Source organism: Ursus arctos, unplaced genomic scaffold (assembly GCF_023065955.2).
Source record: "Ursus arctos isolate Adak ecotype North America unplaced genomic scaffold, UrsArc2.0 scaffold_26, whole genome shotgun sequence".
NCBI lineage: Eukaryota > Metazoa > Chordata > Mammalia > Carnivora > Ursidae > Ursus > Ursus arctos.
The window spans coordinates 39,516,714-39,542,504 of record NW_026622941.1 but is presented as its reverse complement, the minus strand read 5'-3'; the positions used below and the strand labels follow the sequence as shown (position 1 = coordinate 39,542,504).

Genomic DNA, 25,791 nt, shown 5'->3' with positions numbered 1-25,791 from the left:
CCACCAGAGTGCAGCTGGTAGGTGTGTAAAGTGGGGGAGGGGGTGTTGTCAAATGGAGGGAAGAGCGGCTGTTTGGGTTATCTCTAAAGGTTCATATTAGGGAGCAGGGGGGCTGGGTTTGGTTGCTCTAGTTCTCACGAAGTCAGTCTCTGCCCCACAACAACCCCCCTGGCCCCATCCTCTTAAAAGGAAGGGTCTGTACCCAAAGGGCTGCATAATCTTTTGCCTCTCTCATTCTCCTCTAAAACCTAATCAATTAGTCTCAAAATCTGAGAATGGAGCAGAAGGAAAGACAGGAACAAAATTAAGGAGACTCATAGCCTATTCTTACCTGTTCCTCTCAGAAGAGGGAAATTATCCCTTCTTCCTCAGAAACCATTGCCATACACACTCTTCTCCCACCTCCCTGCACCCCTCCCCTCCACTGGAGCTGCTGCCATGGTTGCCAGGCATGGTTGCTAAGTCTCTGCATGGAAGGGTTGGCGTGGGCTGTGCTGCCACTAACATTACCATGGTGAATCAGGGGACACCTGGTATAGGCTTGGGGGGAGGGATCATATGGATGTAAGCAACACCCCCCGCCCCTGGGACAGAATGAGCGTAAAAGGTAAGCATCTTGAGCTCCACTTCAGGTGGGGGGGTAAGTGAGCTAGGCATTGTGGTAGTGGTGATGATGGGGAGCTCTACGCTGGGAAACGGGGGCCACTTTTATCATTTCAGTTGCTAGGGGATTGGTTTTGCCAAGGGAGCACACCATTCCTCCTCCATCCCTTCTGAAAGGGTGCAAATGCATAAGCACCTTAGTCTGTCCTCCATAAGGCTGAGCAGAGCTGTGTGGGCACAGAACAGTATGACCCCCAAATCCTGGCTTCTGGATTGGGGGAGAGAGCCTGCTGTGGGGAGAGGGCTCCATAGGTGCCCAAGGACAAACATCTAGAATAGGAGCCTGGGACAGTTTGGATGGCCAGGACAGACTCCTGTGTCCTACCAGCAGCCCCGGGCTGCAACACTGAGAGGGTAAGGAGTTAAAGGTGTGGGGGGTCACCATTTCTGAGCTTGGGGGAAGCAGCTCTCCCCCAGAGTCACATAAAAGCTGCGTGAAAGCCACCGCCTCCTCCCTCCACCGCATGGAAGCTGGTTACTCATCTCTCTGCACCCGAACAGCCACTGCCGCTAAAAATAGACCCCCTGCACCCCAACCCCATGGAAACCAGCAGAGAGTGGCAGGCAGAGACCTTGAGTTCCATTCCCGTCACCTCCCTGTTGGGGAAACTGAAGTCCGAGGCAGGAAGCCTGTGGCAGAACCCTGGTGGTGGGGCACCCCGACAAGCAGAAGAGTGAAGGGTTAAAACGACAGGAAGGTTGAAGAAATGGGGGTGGGGGAAGGGCACCGTCAGCTTGGCAAAAATAAGAAGTCCCCTGCCCACTCGCGCAGGTCCCATCAGGCTTGGGGGACATGAGCAGTGGGAAGGGGCGCTCAATCCCGGGCCCCAGGGGGCGGCCGTGCACATGGGGGAGGTAGCAGCGCGGTGCCGTCCGCGCCGCACCGTGTCACATGCGCGCGCACACACACACAGACAGGCACACACGTGTGCCGGGGTATATATAGTCCCCAGTCTCTGGGCCCGTCGCTCTGCAGTGGGCGCCGGCTCCTCGGGCTGGGAGGGGGCTCTCGGGGCGGGTGGGAGGGTGGGGGGCCGGGGTGGGGTGGGGCAGGATGCTGGATGGCCAGCTATTCTCCGAGGGGCCCGACAGCCCCCGGGAGCCCCAGGATGAGGAGTCTGGCAGCTGCCTCTGGGTGCAGAAATCCAAGCTGCTGGTGATCGAAGTGAAGACTATTTCCTGTCATTATAGTCGCCGCGCCCCTCCTCGACAGCCCATGGACTTCCAAGCCAGCCACTGGGCCCGTGGGCCCCAGAGCCGCACGTGAGTGAAGGAGGGGTGACGGGTGAGGGGAAGAGTGGTGGGGCGGGGAGTGGGGTCCAGACCTCCCTGCAGGCACCAGCCAGTGCTGCTGGTCCCCTTTCTCTTTCCCACGCCTCCCCCTACCCCATCCCGAGGGCTGCGGCCTGACTCTTCCCGCATTGTTTTGGGGGGCAGGAGTGGGTGTGAGAAAGGGCAGGAGGTGAGATGGGGCAGACGCTGTTAAAGTGTGCATGGAGAGGTGGTGAGGAGTCCGGCTTCGACTTCAGCCCTAACATATACGCACGTGCACACGGGCACACACTCACACACACCCCTCCACACGGCTGCCCCAAATGGTCTCCAGTGCTCCCAGCTCCCCGGACCTCGGCTCCCTTCCCCCACAAACTGCTCACCTGGGTTCCTGCTCATTGTCCCAGGTGTGGGCCGCGCCCGGGATCCCCTGAGCCGCCGCCCCGCCGTCCCTGGGCCTCCAGGGTGCTGCAGGAGGCGACCAACTGGCGGGCGGGGCCCCCGGCCGAGGCCCGAGCCCGGGAGCAAGAGAAAAGGAAAGCGGCATCGCAGGAGCGGGAGGCCAAGGAGACCGAGCGAAAAAGGCGCAAGGCTGGTGGGGCCCGAAGGAGCCCCCCCGGTCGGCCCCGCCCGGAACCTCGGAACGCCCCTCGGGTGGCCCAGCCTGTAGGGCCCCCAGCTCCTTCACGACCCGAGCGCCTGGGGCCGGCGGGGCAACCGCCCCGTCCATCCGCGCAGCCGCAGAGCGACCCAGGGGCGGCGTGGGCGGGGCCCTGGGGAGGTAGGCGGCCAGGGCCCCCCAGCTACGAGGCTCACCTGCTGCTGAGAGGCGCAGCCGGGACAGCCCTGCGACGACGCTGGGACCGCCCGCCACCCTACGTGGCTCCACCTTCTTACGAAGGCCCCCACAAGACCTTGGGGTCTAAGCGAGGTCCCGAGCCCTCTCAGGCGCCAGCCTCCGCAGCCTCTGCTCCGACTCCGGCCAGGACAGAGGGAGGGTACGCAAAGAAGAGGCTGGATCCTCGGATCTACCGGGACGTCCTCGGGGCTTGGGGTCTCCGACAGGGGCGGGGTCTCTTGGGGGGATCCCCGGGCTGTGGAACAGCCGGGCCGAGGCTGGAGTCCAGCAAGGGCGCCGCGGAGAAAAGCCTGGGGCTGGCCACTGCTGGCCCGAATAGTGGTAGCGACGGCCATCCCCAAGCCAAAGCCGCTGGGAGCCCAAGCACTGAGACAGCTCCTGCGGGGTTGGCCCCTGCGACTCCCAGCCCCCCGCGTCCCGCTCCCAGGTCCAGGCCCCATCTCAAGGGCTCCGGGGAAGGGAAAGAAAGTAAGGAACAGAGCTGGCTCCCCAAATGCTGGCTTCCCTCCCTTAAAAAGCAGCCGCCCCGACAGAGCCAGACCCTGCCCAGACCCTGGGCTCCAGGAGGTACGGGATGGAGAGAGTCCCTGGGTCATAGAGAGGGGGCCGGACCTGAGACCTTGGAGGGTTGGAAGGGGACCCGCCGCGCCCACACCCTGCCCCGCATTTCCCGCGGCCCTGCTCGTGGAGAAGGCGTCTTTGTCATTGACGCCACGTGCGTGGTGATACGGTCACAGTATGTTCCAACCCCTCGAACCCAGCATGTACAGCTTTCACCCGATGGTGTGCCGCGCGTCGTGGGGGATGCCCCTAATCAACCGAAGCCCAACAAGGAGGAGGGCGAGGGAGCCGCGGCCTTTCCCTCCCCTTGCCAAAAACTGCTCTTGAGCAGTCGCCTTTCACACCAGCTCGGTGGGGGGCGCGGGTTCGAAGCTGAGGGCGGGGAGCCCGCGGACTCCTCCTTGGAGGAGCGCGCCTCCCGCATCTTGGGGCTCCCGGTTGGCGAAGTAAACCTTCGGGACGCCCCCACGCAGCCAGGTAGCCCAGAGCGCTCAGCCTTAGGCCCAGCGGCTTCAGGAGGCACGCTCAGTGCCGAGGGCTCGGAGGAAGTGGCGGCGGCCCCACGGCGCGCGGGTCGGGGCTGGGCGCGGACCCCAGGGCCCTACGCCGGGGCCCTGCGGGAAGCCGTATCCCGCATCCGCCGTCACACCGCCCCAGACTCGGACTCGGACGAGGCTGCAGAGCTCAGCGTCCATAGCGGCTCTTCTGATGGAAGCGACACGGAAGCCTCGGGCGCCTCCTGGCGAAATGAGCGGCCCCGGCCCGGGGAAGGCGGGAAGACAGCAGAGCTGAGCGACAGTATCCGAGAGATTCTAGATGTCATCAGCCGAACCGAGGAGGCCCTCTTCGGAACGAGGGACGCTAAGGGGATCCCACAGGGAAATAGGGAGCGGCAGTGACAGGCCCTTTCTTGTATGTGTGTTCCCCACTTTTCCATCCTTGGGCCCACTGGTCCTCTTTCTTCCTCACAGACTTCCTCGTACCCCTTCCCCAGAATCGTTCCCATACTTGAAATAGAAGCCGCCCAAATGAAAGGAAAGGGAGCATATGCCAATTCGTGATTTCTTTTCTTTCTTTCTCTCTTTCTTTCTTTCTTTCTTTCTTTCTTTCTTTCTTTTCTTCTTTCTTTTCTTTCTTTCTTTCTTTCTTTCTTTCTTTCTTTCTTTCTTTCTTTTCCCCTTCCTTCCTTCCTTCCTTCCTTCCTTCCTTCCTTCCTTCCTTCCTTCCTTCCTTCCTTCCTTCCTTCCTTCCCAGGAAAGGTGAGGATGAGCAGTGGACTTTAATGCCTGCTCTGTTCAGGTCGCTGGGGTAAGGTCTTCAGCAGGGGCTGATGCAGAGCAGTTTAGCCAGGATCAGGTGGGAGGGCAGGGGTGTTGTAGCCATAGGGCAACTTTAGGACAGGATCTTGGGGCTTGCGGGGAGAAAGTGATGGAGAGGCTTCTGACTGAGGTGACCAGGTGACATAGAGGCCCTTGGCAGAAGAGGGATAGATCCAGATACAACCAGCAAAACAGGAAGAGGGCTCACTGTGGTGTCATACGTCTCAGGATAAGTTCATCCCTGATGCTTTGGATCCTTGGGGGCGGCTTTTATCTCACCCTCTCCTCCACAGGCCAAGAAAGAATTAGGAATAAATGAACAGAGTCTGAGGGTCTCTCGGATGGCTTCATTGTCACCTACACTCATCCTCAATATTCAAGAGACTGTCCAGGGTTTGCAGAAGATCTGAGCAAGTGGGTAAGGGCTTCTATCCCAGTCTCTTAGGTTTAGGTGAGGTCTCCCCAAGGCAGAGCAGGATGGTGGCCTTGTCACTGTCCCTGGCCTGTGGTGGTCCGAGCTGGGGAGGGAAGGCAGCCAGTGAATCAGCTTGGGACCTCTTTAGGCCTTCCCCCTTTTCCTCCTCCCCAGTGTTCCTTAGTGATGCTCTGAATCGTTACCACGGTTTCCCACCCCGGTGGTATCACTCATCTGAAAGAACCCTGAAAATTTCTTGCATCTCTGCCCCTTCCAGAAACCTTGGCCAGGGAAGGAAGGGGGCGGGGAGGTTGATCCCAAAAAGCCTGTAGGTGTGGGGTGTGATACTCGCTGTAGCCACTACGGGGCGCGCGCAGGTCGCGGATTTCCCCGGTAGCTAATTCCCGAGTTCCCCCTACCCCGGCACTGCTAGTTAACCAGTTGATACCCAGTTACTGCGCGCGGGTCCCCCGCTTTGCCACCTCCAGCCTACGAGGTCGGGGGCAGGCCTCTGGCCTTCTAGACCTCTGGAGCGCGCGGAGCCCCTCTTTGTACTCACCCACGCCAACCGGCGTGGGACCCAGACACTGAAGTCTTTTCTCTCTCCGATCTTGGACAGTTCTGTCTCTATTTATTAGCCATGTGAATTTGGCCAAATCACTTCACCTCCCTGAGCCTCAGTTTCCTCATCTGTCAAATGGGGGTTTATAAACACCTACCTCGCAGGGTTGTTGTGAGGATTTTATGCGATAATGTATGTAAAGCGCCTTGCACAGTGCCTGGCACACAGTAGGCGCTCAATAAATCTAAGCTTCCCTTTGTCCAACCTTGGCATCTTTTTCCTTTCACTGGCCCACTGCCTCCAGTGTTCCTCCCCCCAGGGCTCCACTGTTTCTTCCCGCCCGGTGGGGGGCTGGGGGGACTCCTTCCTTTGATGGAAACTCCCTGCTCACCCCGTCACCCCCAGTCGGACTCTTCCTTCCTTGCCCCCCACCCCACCCCCGCTGCCTCTTCCCACTGCCCCGGCGCACTCCCCCCACCCCCTATTCCGGGCAAGGGCTGAGTCAGCCTGGGTATATTTAGCCGCCGACTCGGCGGGCGCGGGGGCTTCGCCCAGACTCAGTCGCGGAGTCCTGGCCGCCCGCCTCTGCCCCCATCCCTACCAAGTCACTCCAACTCCCGCTCAGCGTTCAGAGCCCCAGCCCCGTTCTCAGGCCACTTAGGATTTTGGTCTTCAGTTATCTTGATGTCACTCCCTACCCGCACTGGGAGAGATCAGACAGGCCAGGACAGTTCGGGAGGTCGCTGGGCTGGACGCTGCACTGGGGCAGGCTGACCTTGGTTCGGTTGGGGGGGGGTCGTCTCTTTGGGCTTCTGAACCTGAGGGGAGAGCATTGATCAAAATTACCCTGGAGAGTCCATCCCAGAACCTGCCTGGGACCCACAATGTCAGGTTTCAAGTTAGCTCTTGCTGGAGGAAGTACAGGGCATAGGGTTCACCTCCGGCAGTGATCAAAGTGTCCTGAGGTCTACGTTCCACCTGCAAGTCTAACTACTACCAGTTCTAACTACTGAGCATTTACTGAGCACCTGAGAGGAAGCAGGCCCTGGGCTGGGCTCCAGAAAAGAGATGAGTAAGGCCTGCCTGCAATGGGGCGAAGATGGAAACACCAATAATGATAGTAGTGGGCAGCGAGTGGTAAGTATTACAAGGCGTCAACCAAGGGAGATTGTATGGATTTTATGAGATCAGGAAAGGCTCCCTGAAGGAGGTGGCATCTGAGATAGAATTTGGGGAAAGGAGTTCCAAGTAGAGGGAAGAGCAAAAATAGACATATGGATATGGGGAAGCAGAGTATGTGTAGGAAATTACCAAACGGTCTGGTTAGTCTGGAGTTGAGGGTACATTCAGATAAAGACAGGCGTGAAAACTGAGGGCAGGCTGGGGCGAGCCTGGCCCCCTCAGGAGTGTGTGCCTTGGACCTCTGGGCTTGAGAAGAGAATGGACTGGAGGCCGGGAGGAAGACTGAGGAAGACCAGGGCAGTGATGAGAGCATCTGCTTGGATTCTGCTACAGCCCAGGGGCTCCAGGCTCTCGGATTGGTAGAAGAGGTGAGCCATGTGGGTAGTGGAGGGGCTGGCCCCGTGGAGGGAGACTCCACCATACTGCCAAAGCCTCTGTGAGGCTGAACACGCAGGAGGTCAGTTTCTAAGAGTTCACCCACCCTATTACCATCATCACAGAAATAGGATAGCATTGTGTTTAGAGCATGGACTCTGGGGCCTGTTGCCTCTACCTCACACTAGCTGTGTGACCCTGGGCAAGTTACTCAATCTCTCTGTGTCTTGGTGTCCTCAGTTATAAGATGGGGTTATGAATAGTGCTTTTTTTCATAGGCTTGTTGGCAAGATTAAATGATTTGATATGAAAAGAACTTGGAACAATGCCTGGTTGGAATAACAAGTGTTAAGCTCTGGTTATTATTTCTCTCTAGAGCTGTTTCATGAGTATTGGGGAGGGAGAGAGAAGTAGAGGTTGGGGAAGAGGAGGAACAGGTCAAGAGGAGGAGCCCTGGGGTGGAGACACAGTCCCTTGAATGGGTGGATGGTGCACAGGGAGCCTTTGCGTAGTTAGGGTGCCAGGCAACACACCCTGCTTCCCCAGGACTTCCTTCATCTTTGCCTGAGGCTGGAGTCAGCTCTGGCTGCTAAAGATCTGGGGAGAAAGGGACAGAGAGAAGGGGAGGAGTGACTGCAGGTCTGGGGGCCAGCCCTTGGTGAGCCATATCTCAGACTGGCCCTGCAGGGCACTGTGGGTGGGAGGCTGGAGGCTCCCTGCTGTGAAAATGACTTCTAAATCTGGCTGTGTCTGCCAGCTGGCCAGCCTTGAGACGAAGGCCACAACCACCCCCAACCTTGGGACAGCCTCACAGGTCAGGTGTAGGGACAGCAGACGCAGGAGGGCGTGGTCAGTTTGGGGCAGCAGCTCTCAGGTTAGCACAGGCCACTACCCTCCCAACAGCCAGGTTCTTCTCAGGGAAGCCCTTTTCTGTCCCAAATGGGGCCGGGTTAATATGGCTTTAGAGAGCCTACAGGCCCCCTCTCCTTTCAGACTCTCATGAGAGCCCTGGGACTTCCCTAGATCAGCCACAAATGGGTAACAAAGAACCAGGCCATAATTCTGGGACTTTAGGGCATTCGGGGTCAGGAGCGTATATATGGCGTGTGAGGAGAAGAGGACCGGGAGAGATGGCTGGCCATGCGTATGTAAGTAGTGGGCAAAGTACGTCTATGGAGAAGGGTGAGCGTTTCCTCAGTTATTCATCTGTTCCCTCCTTCATTGAACTTATCTGCCAGGCCCTAGGGACACACAAGAGACTCAGACAGGGCTCCTATTTCCAGGGAGCTTCCAATCTAGGGTGTGTGTGAGACACACACGGGATACGGGAGAGGAAACCCACAAAATCATTCCAGTGTAGGCTTTACGACATAATGTATGTTAATGAAGGCCTTCCTGAGGATCTAGACAAGTGTGTAAGAAGGAGCAGTTCCCCGACTGTGACTGACTTCTGGGGAGTGGGAGGTGAGTCACTGAGGGTGCATTCGTCAGTGAAGGAAGGCTCAGGCTGGCTACTGTCCCCTCTCCTGCATGTTTTGGCATGGAGTGGGCTTCCTCCCTTGAAGCCCCGGATACTACATAGCTTTTGATGAGTCCTTTTAAAGAAGAATTGCTTCATCCATCCATCTATCCATCCGTGCATGCCTCCATCCTTTTGTTCATCCATGCACGCATCCCCCCATCTATACATCCCACCTATCCATTTACCAACCCCTCTGTCATCCATCCATCCATCCATCCATCCATCCATTTATTCACCCATTCATTCATCCATTTATTCATCCATCCGTCCATCTCTTTCTTCTCTTAATGATGGCATACGTTGTGCCTAGCTCAGTGCCGCAAGGAATGCCCAGATGAACAAAACATGGGGCCCATGTCCTCAGGAAGGTAGAAGCCTAGTAAGAGGATAAGTAACTTATGCAGATAACCTTCCACGGGACAGCCAGTATGTGCTGTTAACGGAAGCCCCGCCAAGAAGCTGCTTCAGGAGGCAAGGCCACTTTGCCAAGGGAAATTAGAAGAGCTTACCAGAGGGAGGGACATCCCAGATGGGTATCAGTAGGGGGGGATGGGGAAGAGGTGCATTCCAGGGTGTGCGCAAAGGTAGAGAGGTAGGAAAGCACAAAGCCTTCACAGGGAACAGAGGCACTGGGGAATGCAAAGGTGCAGTGATCCTGGAATGATGTGTGCCGGCCAAATCATGAAGCGTCTCTGGAAAGCAAGGATAAACGTTTGAGCTTTAGTGAAAGGAATTGAGGAAGAGGGGAGGGACAGAGAGCTTTTGAGCTGTGAACGTCCCAGTTGCCTCCTCAACACCTATATCATCGTTTCCCCTGCTGCCTGATTATGACCTCGTTGGTCTTGTTGCGTTGTGGAATCCCCTGCTGGACCATGAGCTACTCAAGGGTAGAGCCTTTGATTTAGCTCTGTATCCGCTACAAGCTTGGCCTGGAGCAGGCTCCCAGCAAATGCTGGCAGAAGGTAGGAACAAATGATAAAACTGTAACAGGAACACTGGCACAGCAATTCCGCCTCAGATGTACGGGAGGAGAGGGGGCTGCTGCCTCGGGTTCCCACCCCCCAGCATAGGGGATAACCCTGCTTTCTTTGCTGGAGTCTCTCCAGCAGCTCTTCCAAGAGGCACCACAAGATGGCGCTGTTCCAACTGTAGCTCTGCGTTCTGCCCAGGTCCTTAAAATGTTTGCAGTTGGAGGAGTGCCCGTTCAAGAACTGTCCCTGGATGGTCTAGACATTTCCTTCCAGCAAATGCAGAGACAGAATAAAAAGGCTAAGTGCAGCTATGAAAAAGAAGAGCCAACAGACCCCCAACTCCAGTGTAAGAACTGGCCTCATGCACCCATCCATCCACTCGCTGGACAGTACCTACTATGTGTCAGGTACAGTGTCAGGCTCTTGGAAAAACAACAGTGACCAAGACACAGTCCCTGTCCTCAAAGAGCTCAATGTCTAGTCCTAATCAAAAACCAAATCTTCCTTGGCTATCTTTCTCTCTCTTTTACATACACATACACACACACACACACACACACACACACGCACACACAGACACACACACACACACCTGTTCCCCAGGCCAATCGCCTTGACCTGGGAAGCCATCTCCACGTGAAATCTACTCTTTGGCACTGCTCACCTCTCCGAATCCACGTTTCTCCCTAAGGTTGCTGCATGGCCACATTACTGTGACCCCCAGATGTCCCTTCCTGAGATGACTCCTCTTGCCTTTTCTGAGCTCCCTGACCAGCCGTTCCCTAGTCTCTCTCCCAACCATATCCACAGCCACGCCGCCAGCTCTGGAAGGCCTAGGGACCTCCTGAGAGTATGCCTGCTAGGGATTAGGGCCTCCCAGCACTCTGCAACTCTGGAGGCTACAGGAGCACAAAGGTGCATCCACAGAAGGGCCCTATGAGACCCTGGTGTCACCAGCCCAAAGATGAGGAGTTGGAGAGTCCAGAAAACCCCAATCTCAGAAACATGTCCCTGTGTGACCTGGGGGCTCTGCCACTCAAACCTGTCCCCAGGCAGGCTGCCTTCCTTTTCTCATCTACTTGGGGGGGACCAGGCTTCTCCCTAGCTGCAACTCCATAGTGGTGGCTGTGGGAGACACCGGGTGGGAGGTGAGGCATTGTGGGACATTGTCCACTTTCCCAACATGCTCTAGGGCCCAACTTAGCCCTTGGCGGGTTTGGGAGAAGAGAGGAGGGAGGGTTGGTGCTGAGAGTGGGAGCCAGGCCCATCGAGGTCCCGGGAGTGAATGCCGTATTGTTGGCCAGGCCAGAGTCACAGATAATTACCTCAATTAGTGACAATGGGAGAGTAATAAATACAGGCTTAGTGTCTCCTACCCCACCAGGGCTCCGAAGATTAATCCAGGCTGACGGGCGGGCCCTGAAAGGCGTGATGGACAATTCATTAAACTCCCCAAATGCCGCACAACCTGGGCGTGAAGGCTGAGTTAGCCCCCTGGGGGCTGCCCCTTTGTCCGGATTGTGTGTCTCCGCCGCAGCCGAGCCGGGCAGCCCCCAGAGAGCGGGGAGGTGAGTGGGGCTCCCCCAGCCGGGCCAGGCGGCGGGAGGATTAGGCCTCGGTCCGGCCCTGGTTGCCCTGGCACACCAGCCCGGCCGGGCTGGAATGTCCGTGGGGGGGAGCAGGCCGAGCGGAGGGGCGGGGCCGACAAGGTGGGGTAAGGGGGGCACACAAAACCGGGGGCAGGAGGAGTTAATTAGACGCCAGCCGAGGAGGGCGAGGGGCCACAATAGGGCCGAGGGGCCGCCAGGGACGGCCCCTTCACTTCCGAGGATTAATAGGGAGGAGGGAGAGGGGAGGGGTTCAGCCCTGTGGGAGGAGAGCTGGAAGCTTCCCAGGGTGGCACTGCCCCCTTTTGCCCAGCTTGGCACCTACTTGGCAAGTGGCTGGGAAGCATGAGGCTCTGGCAGCCTGGGCAGGTGCCCCCCAGCCTCCCACAGAGTGGCTCTTTCTTCCTGGCATGGCGCCTGCACTGGGAGATGATTGGGCAGGGAGGAGAAAAAGGACCCTTCATTTATCTGGGGAATAGTGGGAACAGGAATGCTTGAAGGCCCTGGTTCTCAGCATTCCCCACCTCCGCCAACCTGCTTTGAGGCAGAACTGGGAGCCTGAAGCTCTACCCTCCCTGATGAGGCTGCTGGGGTCAAGCCCAGAAGTCCGCGGGGGGCTGGTGCTGTTGTGAGCACGCGGGAGTTGGGGCCCCTGTGCTGCATACACGTACACGTGCGGACACTTGGACGTGCAGGTGTGCTTAGGCACGGGGCCTGGGGCTCAGCAGGCCCTCAGCAAACGCTCTCCGAATGAATGAATGAACTAGGGCTTTGCTGAGAGTAGATGAGTGTGAGAAAGAGAAGTGGCGCTGAGCCGCACCATGACCCAGGGTGGCGTTGGGCCCTCTCCTCCTGAGGTCCCCGCCGCCGGCCCGGGGAGGGATGGAACCCCACCTCCGAGCAGATGAGCCGATGTCCAGGGAAAATGAAGTGGTGGTGGTTCCTTCCCTTTGAAAAGGGCAAAAAAAAAAAAAAAGTGCAGTAGCCTCTTGGAAGCCCCACTTCCTCCTGGGCCCCAGGAGCAGGGCAGCCCTGGCTCCTCCCTGGGAGCCGCCCCACCCCATCCCCTCCCAGGGAATGACAAGGGAGCGAGTTGGCGGCAGTTCCCCGGGCATATTTATAACCTGCTGCTCGCTCACCAGCGTCTGCTTTTAGCCCAGACGGGGGAGGGGGCAGGGGGGTGGTCTGTCTCCTGCTGGGCGCCCCGGCTGGGTGTGGAAAGAGTGAGTAAGGGTGAGTGGTGGGCAGCTCTCTATGGATATTCCTGCTCACACCACAGCCAAACAGCTTATTTTCTCCTCATTTTGTTATTTTTCTCCCTCTGGCCTGGAGAGGAGGACTGAGCCAGCCTGAGGTGGGGGGGGGCTAGACCCTGGGGTATTTGCAGCCCCACTGACAGGGTTTTTCCAGGGTGCGTGTGGCAGGGTGTGTGTGGTGCCGGCTCGCTGACCCCCTGGGGACTGTGCAGGCCTGCCATCTCGGTCCTCTCAGCTTTTCCGCTGCCCCCGGGATATTTCAGGACCAGCGCCTCCCTCACTCGCTGAGGCCGTGTGTCCGGGGTCCCTGGCAGCCTCCGGTCCCCCTGGGTGTGTGGCACCTGGCACCTGAAGATCAGAGGTGGGCGGAAGGATAACCTGGGCGGCTGGGGCAGAGCTGGGCCGTCAGCCCCATTCCTGACAGCACTATCCTCTGGCGACCTCGCTAGGCACAGGCCTCGGTGAGGAGGGCACAAATGGCTGCAACATCAAAAGAATTAGCTTCGGGGTGCCCGGGTGGCTCCGGCAGTTAAGCGTCTGCCTTCAGCTCAGGCTCAGGTCAGGCTCCCAGGGTCCTGGGATCGAGCCCCGGGTTGCTCCCTGCTCAGCGGGAAGCCTGCTTCTCCCTCTCCCCTGCTCATTCTCTCTCTCAAATAAATAAATAAATAAATAAATAAATAAATAAATAATCTTTTAAAAAACAATTAGCTTCCGTGTAATGCATTGCAGATCCTATCTCCCTTTTGCTTGTTCCCCCCCTCCTTTAATAGTGCATGGCCCCTTGGGGGCCCAGCCTTACTCTGCACTTCCCTACCCACTGTGAAGTCCCAGCCCCTGGAAGTGAAGGGCCTCCATGCAGCGGACTTGAGTATGGGAGTCTGTCCTTAAACCTTCTGTGGGTGTGCAGAGAGCCTTGCACGTCACTGAGCCATCACTGCACTCCCCTACTATTTTGATAATACATGTTATGTGCTTGATTCCCTGGCCACACCATAAACTCCTCCAAGCGGGCACTTTGGCTCTTACATCCTTGTAGCCCCAGCATTTGGCATATGCCTGGCACAGAAGAGGTGTCAGCAAGTGTTCAAATGACCGGAGTTTTCATGTACATGATCTCATCTGAACCTCATCACCTTCTGGAAGGAGAAGACTAAGTACTGACAACCATCCCTGTCAAATAGACAAGGTAACTGAGGCTGAGAAAACAACAGATTTGTTGAAAATCTAATTAGGGGCCGGACAGGATTCATTGCTTCCCTTTACCCTTCCTCCAGCTCCTATGTGTCAGCTCGACTCAGAGGCCCCAGCTTCTGGGCCTGAAAGCTGATACCAGTTCCAGCTCTTGGAGTTAGGTAGGAGTTAGGTGAGAGTGGTTGGGGACAGCTGCCAACCCTTCAGCTCCCCAACCGCTGCTTCTCCCCAACTCTGGGCATTGTCCAGCAGGGGTCCAAGCCCCCTCTCCTGCCTCTGGCAGCCCATTAACTTCTTGCTTTGGAAGCTGGGGGATCTAATAATTCATTGGATTATAGACTGGACATTCTCTGCAGGGGGTTCTTTACTGGAAACCCAAGGCTTATGAGGTGCCTTCTACTCTGGATCAATACATTTTCTATTCCTCCCCCTCTACTGCCCGTCAGAGCTGAGCTGGTGCTGGCTTGGCGGATGGAGAAAAAGGGAGAGGGATGTCTGTTGCAGGGTTGAGCAGCTCCTGGCTCCACTCCCCTACCCCCACACATACCCCAAAGGCCATTGGGGTCAGAGTTCACATATCCAGGGAGAGGTGGGAGGCAGCAACAACAGCAAAAGAGTCCTGGAGAGAGTGGGAAATTCTCCAGTCATCTGGGATCAGTAGTTGCCCTTGGGGGGTGGGGTGCTTCATAGCTCCCCCTGCCCTTTAGGTCCTCCCCTGGGGGGAAGTGTTAGGATTAGGGATAGGCATTAGAGCTTAGGAAAGGGTTAGTGTTTGTCTGAAGTTAGGGTTAAGGCTAAGGTTAGACCTAGACCTAGGGATGGGGAGAGGATTAGGGTTAGAGATAGGTTTAGGGTGTGGTCAGGATTAGTGCTCCTGCCCACTCTGGTGACTGCGCACACGGAGGTATCTGTGTCATCAGTAACAGTTCTCTTTCAGGCTCTTAATGGGAACGGCGAACTTAATGGTTGGGTTATGGACCATACTTGGGTTTCCTTTTGGTTACATTGGTTTAAGCCCTAGCCTCTGTTTGGATTCTGGCCCTCCTGCTCCCTTCTGCTCCCCACCATCATCTCTGAGCTTCTGGGTCCAGAACTAGAGTCCATCATGTTACCTGGATCTTCCTGAGCCCCAGATTAGAAGCTGGGGTCCTAATAAGGTGTTTCCTTCTCTTGGGGAGGGAAGTGCCTTCCCCAGGGCCCCACGCCCTGACCCCAGGTGAAGCAAATAGGCTTCAGGGAATAAAAGCTCTACAGCAGCACCCTTTCTGCTTAGATTTCTCTTTCTTCTTCAGTTTCTTTTCAGAACATGGTCATGGCTATCACTCAATTGTGGCTATTTTCACAACTCCAGATAGGAAAGTCAGGCTCAGAGTCCGTTTAATCCCCGTTTAGCAAGGGAAGAAACTGAGGCAGTTTGGACTTGCCCAATATCACACAGCCAGTTGCTGTTCGAATAGGAAGAAGAATCCTGCAGGGTCTCTTGGCTCCCGACCAGGGTCTTCTGGAGACCTGGATCCCCAGTGGCCTCATTAAGGTCATCCAAGGGTCAGAATCTCAGGGTCCTCTTGCAGGGCTAGGAAACGACAGGTCCCCCAACAACATATCCTATTTGTTTAAGAGAGCTAAGCAATGGTGTGTTCTGGATTCAAGGAAAAGCCACCAAGTCATTGATAAAAATAGAGATTTTATTCTGCAGAGGAAGATACTACATTGGTGGGGGCGAGGAGCCACTAATAGCTACAATGGAAGGAGATACTGATTCCGGTAGGCAACAGCATCTTTGAGAAATTGGGGAGAGGGGAGGAGGGATCAAAAAAAGGCTGGAGAGCAGAAGGAGAGAAGGGAGAGGGACTGGTTAGGGTGGGGTGGAAGTGGTCTCTGCAAGCCAGGCTGGAACCCAGCACAATAAATAGTTTTATTTACAACAACCAAACTCGTGGCCTTGTATCCACGATTCAGTGCAAATTATTTACACACTGATGAGGAGGCAGGACAGGAAGGGGTAGGAGGTGGCCGAGGGCGGCATGGCTCACAGCTGTTCAATGGCCCCATGACAGAGGCTGGGAGAATGGGGGTATTTCTGCTGGGTCCCCCAACCTCATTTTCCACATCACTACAGCTGCCCTTTCACCCTGGCACCCCCTGGTTCAACTGTAGGTGGGGAGGAGAAAGGCCCTGATGCCCAGATGTGTGCTCAGGGTCTGCGGCCTTGGCAGGAGAATGGGAAGGGCATGAGGGGACCTGGAGAAAAACTGAGGATAAAGGGGAGGGAGAGAGGCAAGGAGGTCACTGGTGCGGTGGAGGAGGCCAAGCCACACCATCAGAAGCTGACCCCCACGGGGGAGCGAACGAATCCTTCTCTCACCTCCTGGCCAAGCAGGGGGCAGTGCAACAAGGGGTCTCCCGGGAGAGGGAGGGAGGTAGGTCCGGGGCAGGTCCCTCAGGATGGCAAGAGGGTTCATGCCGGCCCAGGCAAGTGGTTTCAGGAGTCCCCAGGTAGGAGGACGGGGGAGAAATGACCGCGTACGTAGGAATCCCGGGGAGTGTGGCTGGAGGGACCGGGTGGGTGCGCATGGGGGTCTGTTTGGAGGTGGGCGAGAGGAGAACGCTGCTGGGGGCCAGTCCGCGCGGCGTTTCACAGACACTCGTGCAGTACGCGCGTGTGCGTGCAGTTGCGGCAGCTGACGTGGCAGCACCAGTGGAAGGTGCAGTTGCAGCGCTCGGTGACGCGCTGTGTGCGCGTGCGGTGGCCCCGGCCACAGCAGAGCAGCTCGCAGCCGTCCAGCGCGGGCGACGAGCTGTTGCAGGCGCGCCCCGCGGTGCCCGCTGTCCCCAGGCGTCCGCTGTATGTGCAGAAATTGGGCGATTTCTCAAAGTAGACGAGGTCGTGGGGGGACGGCGGCTTGTGAGCGGGGTCTTCGGGCTCCAGGCGCAGCAGTTCCGCCCGCGAGGCGCGGTTGCTGCCGCGGTTGCCGTAGAGGACGCGCGAGGCGCCATCGAATCGGTCGCGCAGCACGTCGCCCACGGCGCGCAGCGTGGGCAGCCGCATCCAGCACGTGCGCACCGTGCACGAGCCCGACATCCCGTGGCACTTGCACTCCTGGCGCATCTCGGAGAACACGGTCTGGGAGGAAGGGGGAAGAAAGGGTGTCCCAGGCGGCACAGCCAGAGCCACCATCCCAGATACCGCCCCCTCCCGGGCCGGGCCAGGACCTCCGCAAAGGCGGAAGGGAGGAAGGGGAAGGGAGGCGCGAAATGTCGCGCCGAGATTCGGACACCAGGCCCACCTCTGCTCCACGCCGGACAGTGGTGCCGGCCTCCAAGCCTCGTTCTTTGAATTATTACAACGGAGGGGCGGTAGGCAATACATTCCACGGGCTGTGTGACTTCTAACCTCCTCGGTTCTACTTGCCTTCAGCCACTCTCTTCCGTTCTTCGCCTTCCCTTCCAAACCTCCCGCACCCTCTGGGCGGCCTCTCTTGGTTCCCTGCCCTGACGCCCGGCCTTATCACCGACCGCGACTGCCCAGATTCGAGGTCAGCCCCCGCTCAGGGACCCGGAGATCCCTGCCACTTCCAGGCAGAGCCCCTGAAGCCCGCTCACCGTGCGGCCCGCCTCGTTGTTGTGAAGGTTCATGAGGAAGCGCAGGTCCCGCCCCTTCTCCCCGGAGTCCACGAACTCCCTGCCGAAGAGGCGGCCGAAGTCGATGTTGTCGCTGCATCCCCCCCAGTGCCAATCGGGGCCCCCCGGACCCCGCCGCCGGTAGTCGCACGTGCAGGACTCGATGGAGCCCTCTGAGCAGGAGCGTGCCACTGAATGCGTAACGCCGGCGGAGGTGATGGCGAAGATAAAGGCCGTTTCCCGGCAGCCTGTGCGGGAAGGGAGCGGGGATGAGCCAGGAGGTAACGCGCGGATGCGGCCGGCCTCCTCAGTGGAGGGTTGGGGACCCTTGAGCCCGGTGCCGCGACTCCGCCCTTACAGTCCCGAGAGCCGCGCGGCCGGCGGCGTTGGGACGCTGGTCTCACAGAGAAAGCACGTGCGTGGGCACACAAGCCGGTCCACGCTTGTCACCGCGCGCTCCGGAGACTCGGGGCGCATTTGGCTCCTCAGTGGAAGTGGGGCAGCTCCAGAGAGAAAACACGGAAAAGAGGGGAGCGGAAGAACTCTGCACTGCCAACACCTCTCCGCAGCCCCAACTTTCGGCCCGTGTCAGCGCTGCGAGCCTCGCTGGGCTTGGAGGCGAGGCACGCTCGCGGAGATCAGCTTCCCCGGCGCCTGTGAGAGGGGCTGGGAAAGCGGTGGCCGGCCGGCGTCCACGGCTTAGAACTCGCTTTTGCTCGGGCGGTGGCGCAGAGAAGTTAAGCTTCGCGCCCGAGGTGCACGGCTGGAAAACGCCGGGTAGGACGAGTCTGGCCCAGAGCTGGCGCGGGGCGGGAAGCTCTTGGCGGGTTGACCGTGTAACCCTGCGGGCGCCCGGGACATCGTCCCTGCACTCGCCCGCCCCTGCCCTGCGGGTGACCCTGCGTTCCCCTGGTCCCGGAAGCGTCGCTTTCCTGGGTACCCACCTCGGTTGACGATCTTGCCGAAGAGGTGGGGCCCCGAAGCCGTGGGGCAGTTCCAGCGGCGGTTGCGGAACTGCCATTTGCACTCTCGCACGGCGCTCTGCAGCCCCCCGCTCACGCTGTGCAGGATCCCCGGGTTCTGGCGGATCAGCCTCCGCTGTTTGCGGCTCAGCAGCTGCAGACTGGGCTCGAGCACCAGTTGTAGACTCTTGGAGTCGGTCAGCAGGTTCGTGGAGGAGGCTACGTTCACGATGCCCCTGGTGAGATGCATGACAGGAGCTCAAGCTCTGGAAGGAAGGCTTTGGCACCCTAATGCAAAAGGTCGTGTCTGCCTTGTCCTCTTCCTGGCGCTATTTGCCAGAGAGAGTCGCAGGAGATCAGTAATGAGGTAAAGGCTCCGCGCTCCCTGGCTCACTAGTTTGGAAAGGAATGGGCGTCCAGAGTTTTGTGCAGGGCCACTCGGGGCACTAGGTCTGGGGACTGGACCGGGGAGGCATGGGAAACCTGAAGCCTCGATGTCCACCTTGGCTCTGAGAGACTGCTTCTGGGCAGCCTGGGCGAGGAAATCCTGGCCTGGAGTCCGTGCCCACCCAAGGCGTGAAATGCTTAGGAGTCCCACCCTCTTCTCGCCTCCTTTCAGAGCACCAGCCGGGTGCTTCGCTTCCCGGGGCAGGGAAACCTGTGGTGTGGCCAGCACCGTGAGGCTGGGTTTGGGGCTCACGGACGAAGGGCGGTGCTAGATGGCAGTGGGCTCCCTGCCTGGAGTATCGTGGGCCGCCGCGGGCGGACCATTCACCCCACCTCATCAGAACTAGATTCTCTGGAGCAGCTGCGCTCCAGAGCGCCCCTCGGTGTCTCGGAGGGAAGTCAGTGCGCTGGAGGGAGCCCGTCTGCGGACGGATCCCAGAGCGTGGGAGCTGGCTGGGGCTGGCCCCTGGCTCTGCGCCCCGGGACAAGTGGCGACCCCGCACCAGCTCACTTACCACCATCGGCCACTGCTGTTGGCGGCCAGGGCTGCAGGCAGAGCGGCCAGCGCCAGCCACAGCGTAGCAGAAACCCAGCCGGGCAGCAGCGCCCAGTGCCCCATGGCCTGCCCGGCCTCGCCTGCTCTGTGCCGAAGTTGGGGCGGCTTTGGCTGCTGCCCGCGACGGTGGGACGGGACGCGGCGGTGGCGGCGGTGGCGAGAGTTCGCAGTCTGGCTCTAACAGCCCTGGGGGCGGGCGGCGGGCAGCATGGCTCGCGGTCCCAGCTGGTGGGCTGAGGCAGCCACGGCGGGCGGCACCGCCTCTTATAGTTGCGGCGCTGGCTGAAGTGACGATAGGAGGCTGCCCCGCCGGGCCGCACTGTGGCACCAGGGCGCTCCGGTCAGGGGCGCAGACAATGGGCAGCGAGCGGGGCCGTGGCTCCCGCCCGTCTGAGGCGAGAGCTGACGGGCTGGCCGTCGGGGCTCACCCCCGCCCCCTGCCCGGTGGCTCCCGCCTCCGGGCCTGCACTGGCCGCCGACCCCTCCCCTTGGGACGCCCTCCCACGCGCGCCCGCCTCACTCCTCCTGGCGTCCGGAGCCCGTCGGGGACCAGCGTCCGCCAGGGGGCGCGGCGATAGTGTGCTACGGGCAGAGCGGGCCTGCAGCCCGGCGGCTTCGCCACCACCGGCCGTGGGGCTGTCCCCTCGACGTCAGCCCCGGCCCCGCCGGTGTCCCCTCTCTCCCCACTCCTGAGCAGAGAGGAAGGAGAGGAAAGCTGTCGTTCTGGGCAGCGACTCCGAGGAGACGCCTCCTTCCCAGGAACCCCCGACGGCTGGACAGGGAAGGAAGGATAAGCGGGAGCCTGAGGGTGCGGGTGGGGTCGTGCAATCCCGGGGGGTGGGTGGGTTGGGGCTGAGTTCACCAAACAGAGCCTGCCGTGGAGAGAAACCGGGGACAGCGGCAGTTTGTGTTTGTGGGCTGGAAGGCGTGCCCAGGTGACTGTGTGTGCGTGTGTGGTGTGCGTGTGTGTAAGTGGGACAATGCAAATGTGAATGCATATGAGAATGTGTGAGTGTGCTGTGAGGCTGTGCACCCATGTGTGTCCTCATGTAGGGAAACTCCATGTTTGGAGATGTTCGGAACCTTTCCAAAGAATCTTGCAATTTAGCTCAGGTCAGAAGGGATCTATGGAGTCATCTTGTCACAGCCACCGCCTGGGACAGTGCATCATCTATGTGTGGGGAAGGAGGTGGCAGCTCCCATCAGGAAAGACCCAGACGACTGACTGAGGGGTAGAGTGTCTGGAACTGTGTGTGGAGGTGGGTGAGTATGTGTGCGTGGGGAGATTAAGTATGCATATTGTGTCACTCTCTCCGTGTATACCTTGTGTCATCCTATGGTGCGTCACCCGTGGCGTGTGTCAACCTGTGCATGTCACTAGGGGAGGGGCCTGAGCCTGCAACTGAGGTCGCATCAAGATGGACAAGGCCTGGAGTGGCTGAGTCTCTGAGGATTAGGCTCAGGAAGGGCAGTGGAGTAGATGACAGGTGTGTGTATGGGTGCGGGAGGGAGGGCTGGGGAGAGAAGAGCTGCTGGTTGAACTGAACCCAAAATAGAGAACTTGTGCCTCTTTAGGATCTTTCTGTCTCCCTTTTGGATCTTCTCTTTTTCATCTTCCCTGCCTTCAGGGTACTTTCTAACTGAGTACGTACCGGGTCTGATCCTAAATAGTTCCAAGTCTCAGGAATGAGCAGATATCCTCTTCCAGGTGGGGAAATCACTCTAAGGAGTACATGTCTAATGAGTTTAAGTAATCTTCCGGGGACAATTCTATTTTAAATGAGATGCTGATTAACCCAAATGAAGCCTGATGGAGGTTATTTTGAGGGAACAAAATCTTTCCCAGGCCTATTGCCCCATCCACTGTACCTGGCCCCTCCAAGGCTTCTACCCTGAGGGACAAAGTGTACTGACCCAGCATCCTTCCCAGGTCCAAAAGCCAGTAATCTCTCCAGAGGGCACATAGTACAGATGGCTCAAGTAAATAGACAATGATGGGCAGCTTGTCCTTTGTCCCTTAGGAATTTATTCCCACTGGGGCCGGGGTCATGTCTTTTGGTTTGGGGATTGATAAAACCCCATGGACGTTGGAGAGGCACTGGAACACAGGAAGCCCTGTCTGTGGCCATTGGTGACAAGCAGAAGTGAAAAGAAGGAGCCAGTATCCTCTGTTACACCATTCCACCCACCAGGAGTAGTGGGGAAGGGGGGGTCTCTAAGTCTGGGTCACACTGTGCATGACCTGGCCCAAATTTCTATTTAGATCAAATCGTCACTCTGTCAGTTGTCCTCTGTTTCTTTCCTGCATCTTCAGTGTACCTCAGTACCAGACCATACCCATCAGCATGCAAAACACTGTAATATTTCCCATCTAAAACCGCCAAGGCTTCATTTGACTCCACATTACCTCCCAAGATTGCCCCATTTCTCTGCTCTCTTTTACAGCAAAGCTCGAGAGGATTGCTTTGGTCACTAGCACCAATTTCTTTTTCTTATTCTCTCTTTCCACCCTGATCCCATCTTTGAGCCCCCTCCACGTCCTTATCAAAATCATCCATGACCTCTGGGTTGCTCTACAGTCAATTCTTGGTTCTCATCCTAATCAACCTTCGAGGAACAGCAGACAGGGTTGAACGCTTTCTCCTTCTTGAAGTACTTTCTCACTTCGGTTCTAGAACACCTTTCTTACCTCCCTAGCTGCTCACATTCTCAGTCTCCTTATCTGGTTCCACCCTGTGTACCGAATTTGTAAGCTTCAGAGTGTACCCCAATTCAATCTGGAGTTTCTTCTCAGTCTACACTCACTCTCTTGGTGAACTATCCAGTCTCATGCTCCCTAATTTATACCTCTGGCCCTAAACTCTGGACTTGCCCATCTAACGCTTGACTAAACATCTCAAATGTACATGTTCAAAACTGGAATGCCGGATTCTTCCCCCATCCTAACCTGCTCTTTGTTTGGTCGTCCCATCTCAGTAAATGGCACCTCCATCCTTCCAGTTGCTCAGGACAAGAATCTTAGAGTCATCCTTGATCCGTCTGTTCTCTTGTACTCTGTGTCAAGTTCATTGACAAATCCTGTCCTTCTGTCTTTAAAATATATGCAGACTCAGACCCATTCTCACCCCGCCCGCTGCTACATCATTGGTCAGACACACCATCCCCTCTCTCTTGTATTCGCGCACTAGCCTCCTGACAGCTCTCCCTGCTCCTACCTTTGCCCCCCACAGTTCTTCTCCACACAGCAGCCAGAGCCATGCTTTCTAAGACCGAAGTCAGATCATTTCATTCCTCTGCTCAGAATTTTCCAATGATTCCCCATCTCACTCAAAGAAAAAGGTGACATTTTTACAGTGGCCTACATGGCCCTACATGATCTGACCCTGCTCCTTCCTTGTCCTCATCCTCTAACTTCACTGTCTATCACCCTCTTCCCTGGGGGTTCCTCCCTTTGGCCACACTGGCCTACTTGCTGATTCCCTGAACATACCAAGCGAGTTCCTGTCTCGGGATCTTTGCACCTGCTTTTCTGTGTTCTGGAATGCCCTTCCTCAGATATCTCCATGGGTTTGTTCCCTCACTTTCTTTTTCATCCCCCTATGTAAATGGAATCCTGCTACCTTTCTCCTTTACCTTGCTCTATTTTTCTCTCTCTTCTGATCACGGATAACTTTAAAGGCTTGAAGTAGAAAATTAGTGGCAAACCATCTCTCTGGAATAGGAACAGGAGAGAGACGTCGGAGGGGAAAGGGGCTTTACCTTGTTGTTGGGGTGTGGGGAGGAGGCAGGGGTCCAGGGCTGAGAGTCTGTGGGCAGAGGAGCCTACCTTCCTTGGAAGCACCAGCAGGCGGCACTGCCTCCTCGTGCTGGGAAGGCATCAGCCTCTGGTGGAGAAGGGGGCAAAGTTCTGTCGACGGTAATCCCACAGATTCGTGGGGGCTAACTGCTCAACTGTTGGGGGTTTCCCCGGGAGTCCAGTGCAGTCGGGCTGCGGACCCTTTGGTGCCTCCGGGTGGTGGCCGACGGTGCTGCAGCAGAAACCGGGAGAGGCGGAGGGTGGGCAGCGCAGCTGAGCTCACCGCCGAGGGCGCATCCATCCCTCCCGGGCCTATAATTTGGGTTCCCCGAGCTTGGCCGCCCCTATCAGCGGCTCAGCAATAGATGAGTCACCCGGGACCCCGGGCCAAGGCAAACAGGAGGGGAGGAGGAGGAGGACGTTCCCGAGGCTTTGCTCTGCTTTAGCCACCGCCTCAGTTGCTCGATCCCCCAATCTCCCGGGGCCCCCACTCTTTTCTTTGACCCCCGCCCTCCAGGGCCCCAGTGTTCTTCCCAGATTGTTCTTGCTACACCCTCCAGCCCCATGATGGGAAGGCAGCCCTCCAGTCTTCTCATCAAGGGGAAGGGGGACCAGCTTGCTCCCACTCCCTCCCCAAAGTAATGACAGCCCCTCACTTTCCCCCTCCTGTCACAGCCCCAACCCCTGTCAAGGTCTCTCTGGTTCCCGCCCCTCCCCTTTCCTGGAGCTGGCCGCGTGCTTGGGGTATTAGGCAATGGGTGTGTACCCACAGCCCTCTCCAGACCCCGCCTGCTCCACCACCCTCCAGCCGCCTGCGGGTCAGTGCTCAGGCCAGCCGGTCGGGCCAAGGGCACTGGGGGCCAGTTCAGGCCACCCAGTCTGCCTGCCTGTGGCCTCCTGTCCCAGAGCTGGGCTTCTGCACAGGAGTGTGGGTCCTTGGATTTAGGACAGACCAGCTTGGGGAGCCCTGGAGTCACTGAGAAGTTGGAGTCTATGGTAATACTTCTGACCTTGGCCCTTCCTCGGCACCTGACTGTTCTATAGCCTGACAAGGGTAGAATCAGAAGTAACAATCGGAAATCTGAGGGAGACCCAGAGAGCCATGGAGAGGTACAAATGCCCATGGGAAAAGAGAGGCATACGAAACCTCATCCCCTTCCTCCAGGGACCTGAGTGGAGTCCCAGGCTGACATGCAGGAAGAAGGACAAGGACGCTGGCAAGGGTCACTGAATCCAGGTGTAAGGATGAAAACTACTGAGATATAGCTTACAGATTCTGGTGGCCTCAAAAGCCACCCATGGTTTGGGTCTTGGCTTCTGAACAGGAAGGAGAGGCAGGAGCTGTAGGGCTATTTCTCTTCCTCCCCTGCCCCCAGAGGTGAGAAAGCAAAGAAAAGCAACCAGAGCTGTCCAGTGTCAGGAGCCATGGCACTTCTACCTCCCCAGCCTGCTCGAGACCTGGTACATAAAGGTGCTCAATAAATAATATGCCAGCAGATGAAAGTCACCAATCTCTCTCAGACAGCTCTGCCCCCTAGGCAGCAGCGCCCCCTGCAGCACAGGGCAGGCCCTGCAGCAGCACAGACTGGAGGCCGACTGCCCAGAAGAGCTGCATGGCCACCACCAAGGAAGAGATGACTGTGGCTGTGGGTTTTGGGCCCCGTGGCTCTGCTTCCCCAGGGGGCCTGTCTCTGAGTCAACGTGCCAGCCTCGGGCGCGCGGGGCCAGTCGTGCCTTGGGCTGCGGTCTGGCAGGGGCGGGGGGCAGCTGGGAAGCCTGGGGCCCCTCTCTGGCAAAAATAGCCCGCAGTGGTTAGAGCTGGGAGGGTGAGTCAGGCAGGAGCGCAGTGGCGCCTAACCCCTTCACTGCCACTGGAGCTCCCTCAGGTGGTTTTTGCTCTGGTCTGTGCACCCCAAGATCAGGGTCTTTCCCTGGCTGTCCTCAGGCTGGGCTCAGTTTGTGATCCCAAGGCCCTCCCCGTTCTGTATGAAGCAAGTCTGAAAGCCTGGAGCAAGAATATGGGCCACTCGCAGTGCAGACCTGGGATCCTCAGATGGGCAGGCGAGCTCTGCGGGCAAGGATGCCTATAAGCCAAGGGAAGCGTAGGAGAAGGCTGGAGATCTTTGGGGCTACCGGAGCCTCTGCTAGGACCAAACTCTGAGGCCAAGTCTGACCCCTCCCAAGGGGCAGGCGCAGAGCTCAGAGATGGGTGGAAGCCAAGCCACCCAGAAGGGAGCTTTTCCTGCTGGCTCTGAGTGCCCTGCGGCGCGCTTTCGCCGAGGGCTCCACACAACATTGTCCAGGGAGGGAAGTTGATTCTCAGCTCCGTGTTCATCTTGTCAAAGGCACTCTGCAGCCATCCAGCTCTTGGTGGGGAAACTGAGGCAAAGAGAAATGACCACGTGGGACCAGGGTCCTGTCTCCCTAGTCTGGGTCACTGCACCCTCCCTGCACACTTGGCTACCCAGAGCAGGTGAGAGGCACTCTGGTCACCACCCCCTTCAGTGGGGCCAAGCGTGAACCCAGGCGTCGGGGGAGAGGGTGTGTGTGTAGGCTGGGAGGAGGGGGAGCGCCTGCGCTCCCCGGGTCAAGGCGGGGGGTGCGAGGAGTGGGGTGGGGATGCCTGGGGCTCGGGGAGGGGCCCCAGCTCTGTC

General features: G+C 58.0%; 2 protein-coding genes across 2 annotated transcripts; one reads left to right on the top strand and one right to left on the bottom strand.

The window, feature by feature from the left end:
- The first annotated feature begins 1,717 nt into the window (after positions 1 to 1,717).
- Positions 1,718 to 4,406, top strand: DDN (dendrin). The gene is made up of 2 exons (XM_026501962.4): positions 1,718 to 1,926; positions 2,343 to 4,406. The coding sequence occupies exons 1-2, from the start codon at positions 1,718 to 1,720 to the stop codon at positions 4,252 to 4,254; spliced, it is 2,121 nt and encodes a 706-aa protein (XP_026357747.2). The 3' UTR covers positions 4,255 to 4,406.
- An 11,984-nt stretch (positions 4,407 to 16,390) lies between these two features.
- Positions 16,391 to 19,404, bottom strand: WNT1 (Wnt family member 1). Its single transcript, XM_026501565.1, has 4 exons — positions 19,301 to 19,404; positions 18,321 to 18,574; positions 17,359 to 17,624; positions 16,391 to 16,879 (listed from the first exon to the last, which is right to left on the bottom strand). The coding sequence occupies exons 1-4, from the start codon at positions 19,402 to 19,404 to the stop codon at positions 16,391 to 16,393; spliced, it is 1,113 nt and encodes a 370-aa protein (XP_026357350.1).
- Between the last annotated feature and the right edge of the window lie 6,387 nt (positions 19,405 to 25,791).

What these genes read in the sequence shown, in the direction of transcription:
- DDN (XM_026501962.4), top strand. Translation starts at nt 1,718, where the DNA reads ATGCTGGATGGCCAGCTATTCTCCGAGGGGCCCGACAGCCCCCGGGAG. An exon ending in CGTGGGCCCCAGAGCCGCAC is followed by an intron (nt 1,927 to 2,342) that starts GTGAGTGAAGGA and finishes TCATTGTCCCAG; the next exon opens with GTGTGGGCCGCGCCCGGGAT.
- WNT1 (XM_026501565.1), bottom strand. Translation starts at nt 19,404, where the DNA reads ATGGGGCACTGGGCGCTGCTGCCCGGCTGGGTTTCTGCTACGCTGTGG. An exon ending in AACAGCAGTGGCCGATGGTG is followed by an intron (nt 18,575 to 19,300) that starts GTAAGTGAGCTG and finishes GCATCTCACCAG; the next exon opens with GGGCATCGTGAACGTAGCCT. An exon ending in CGGCAAGATCGTCAACCGAG is followed by an intron (nt 17,625 to 18,320) that starts GTGGGTACCCAG and finishes CTTCCCGCACAG; the next exon opens with GCTGCCGGGAAACGGCCTTT.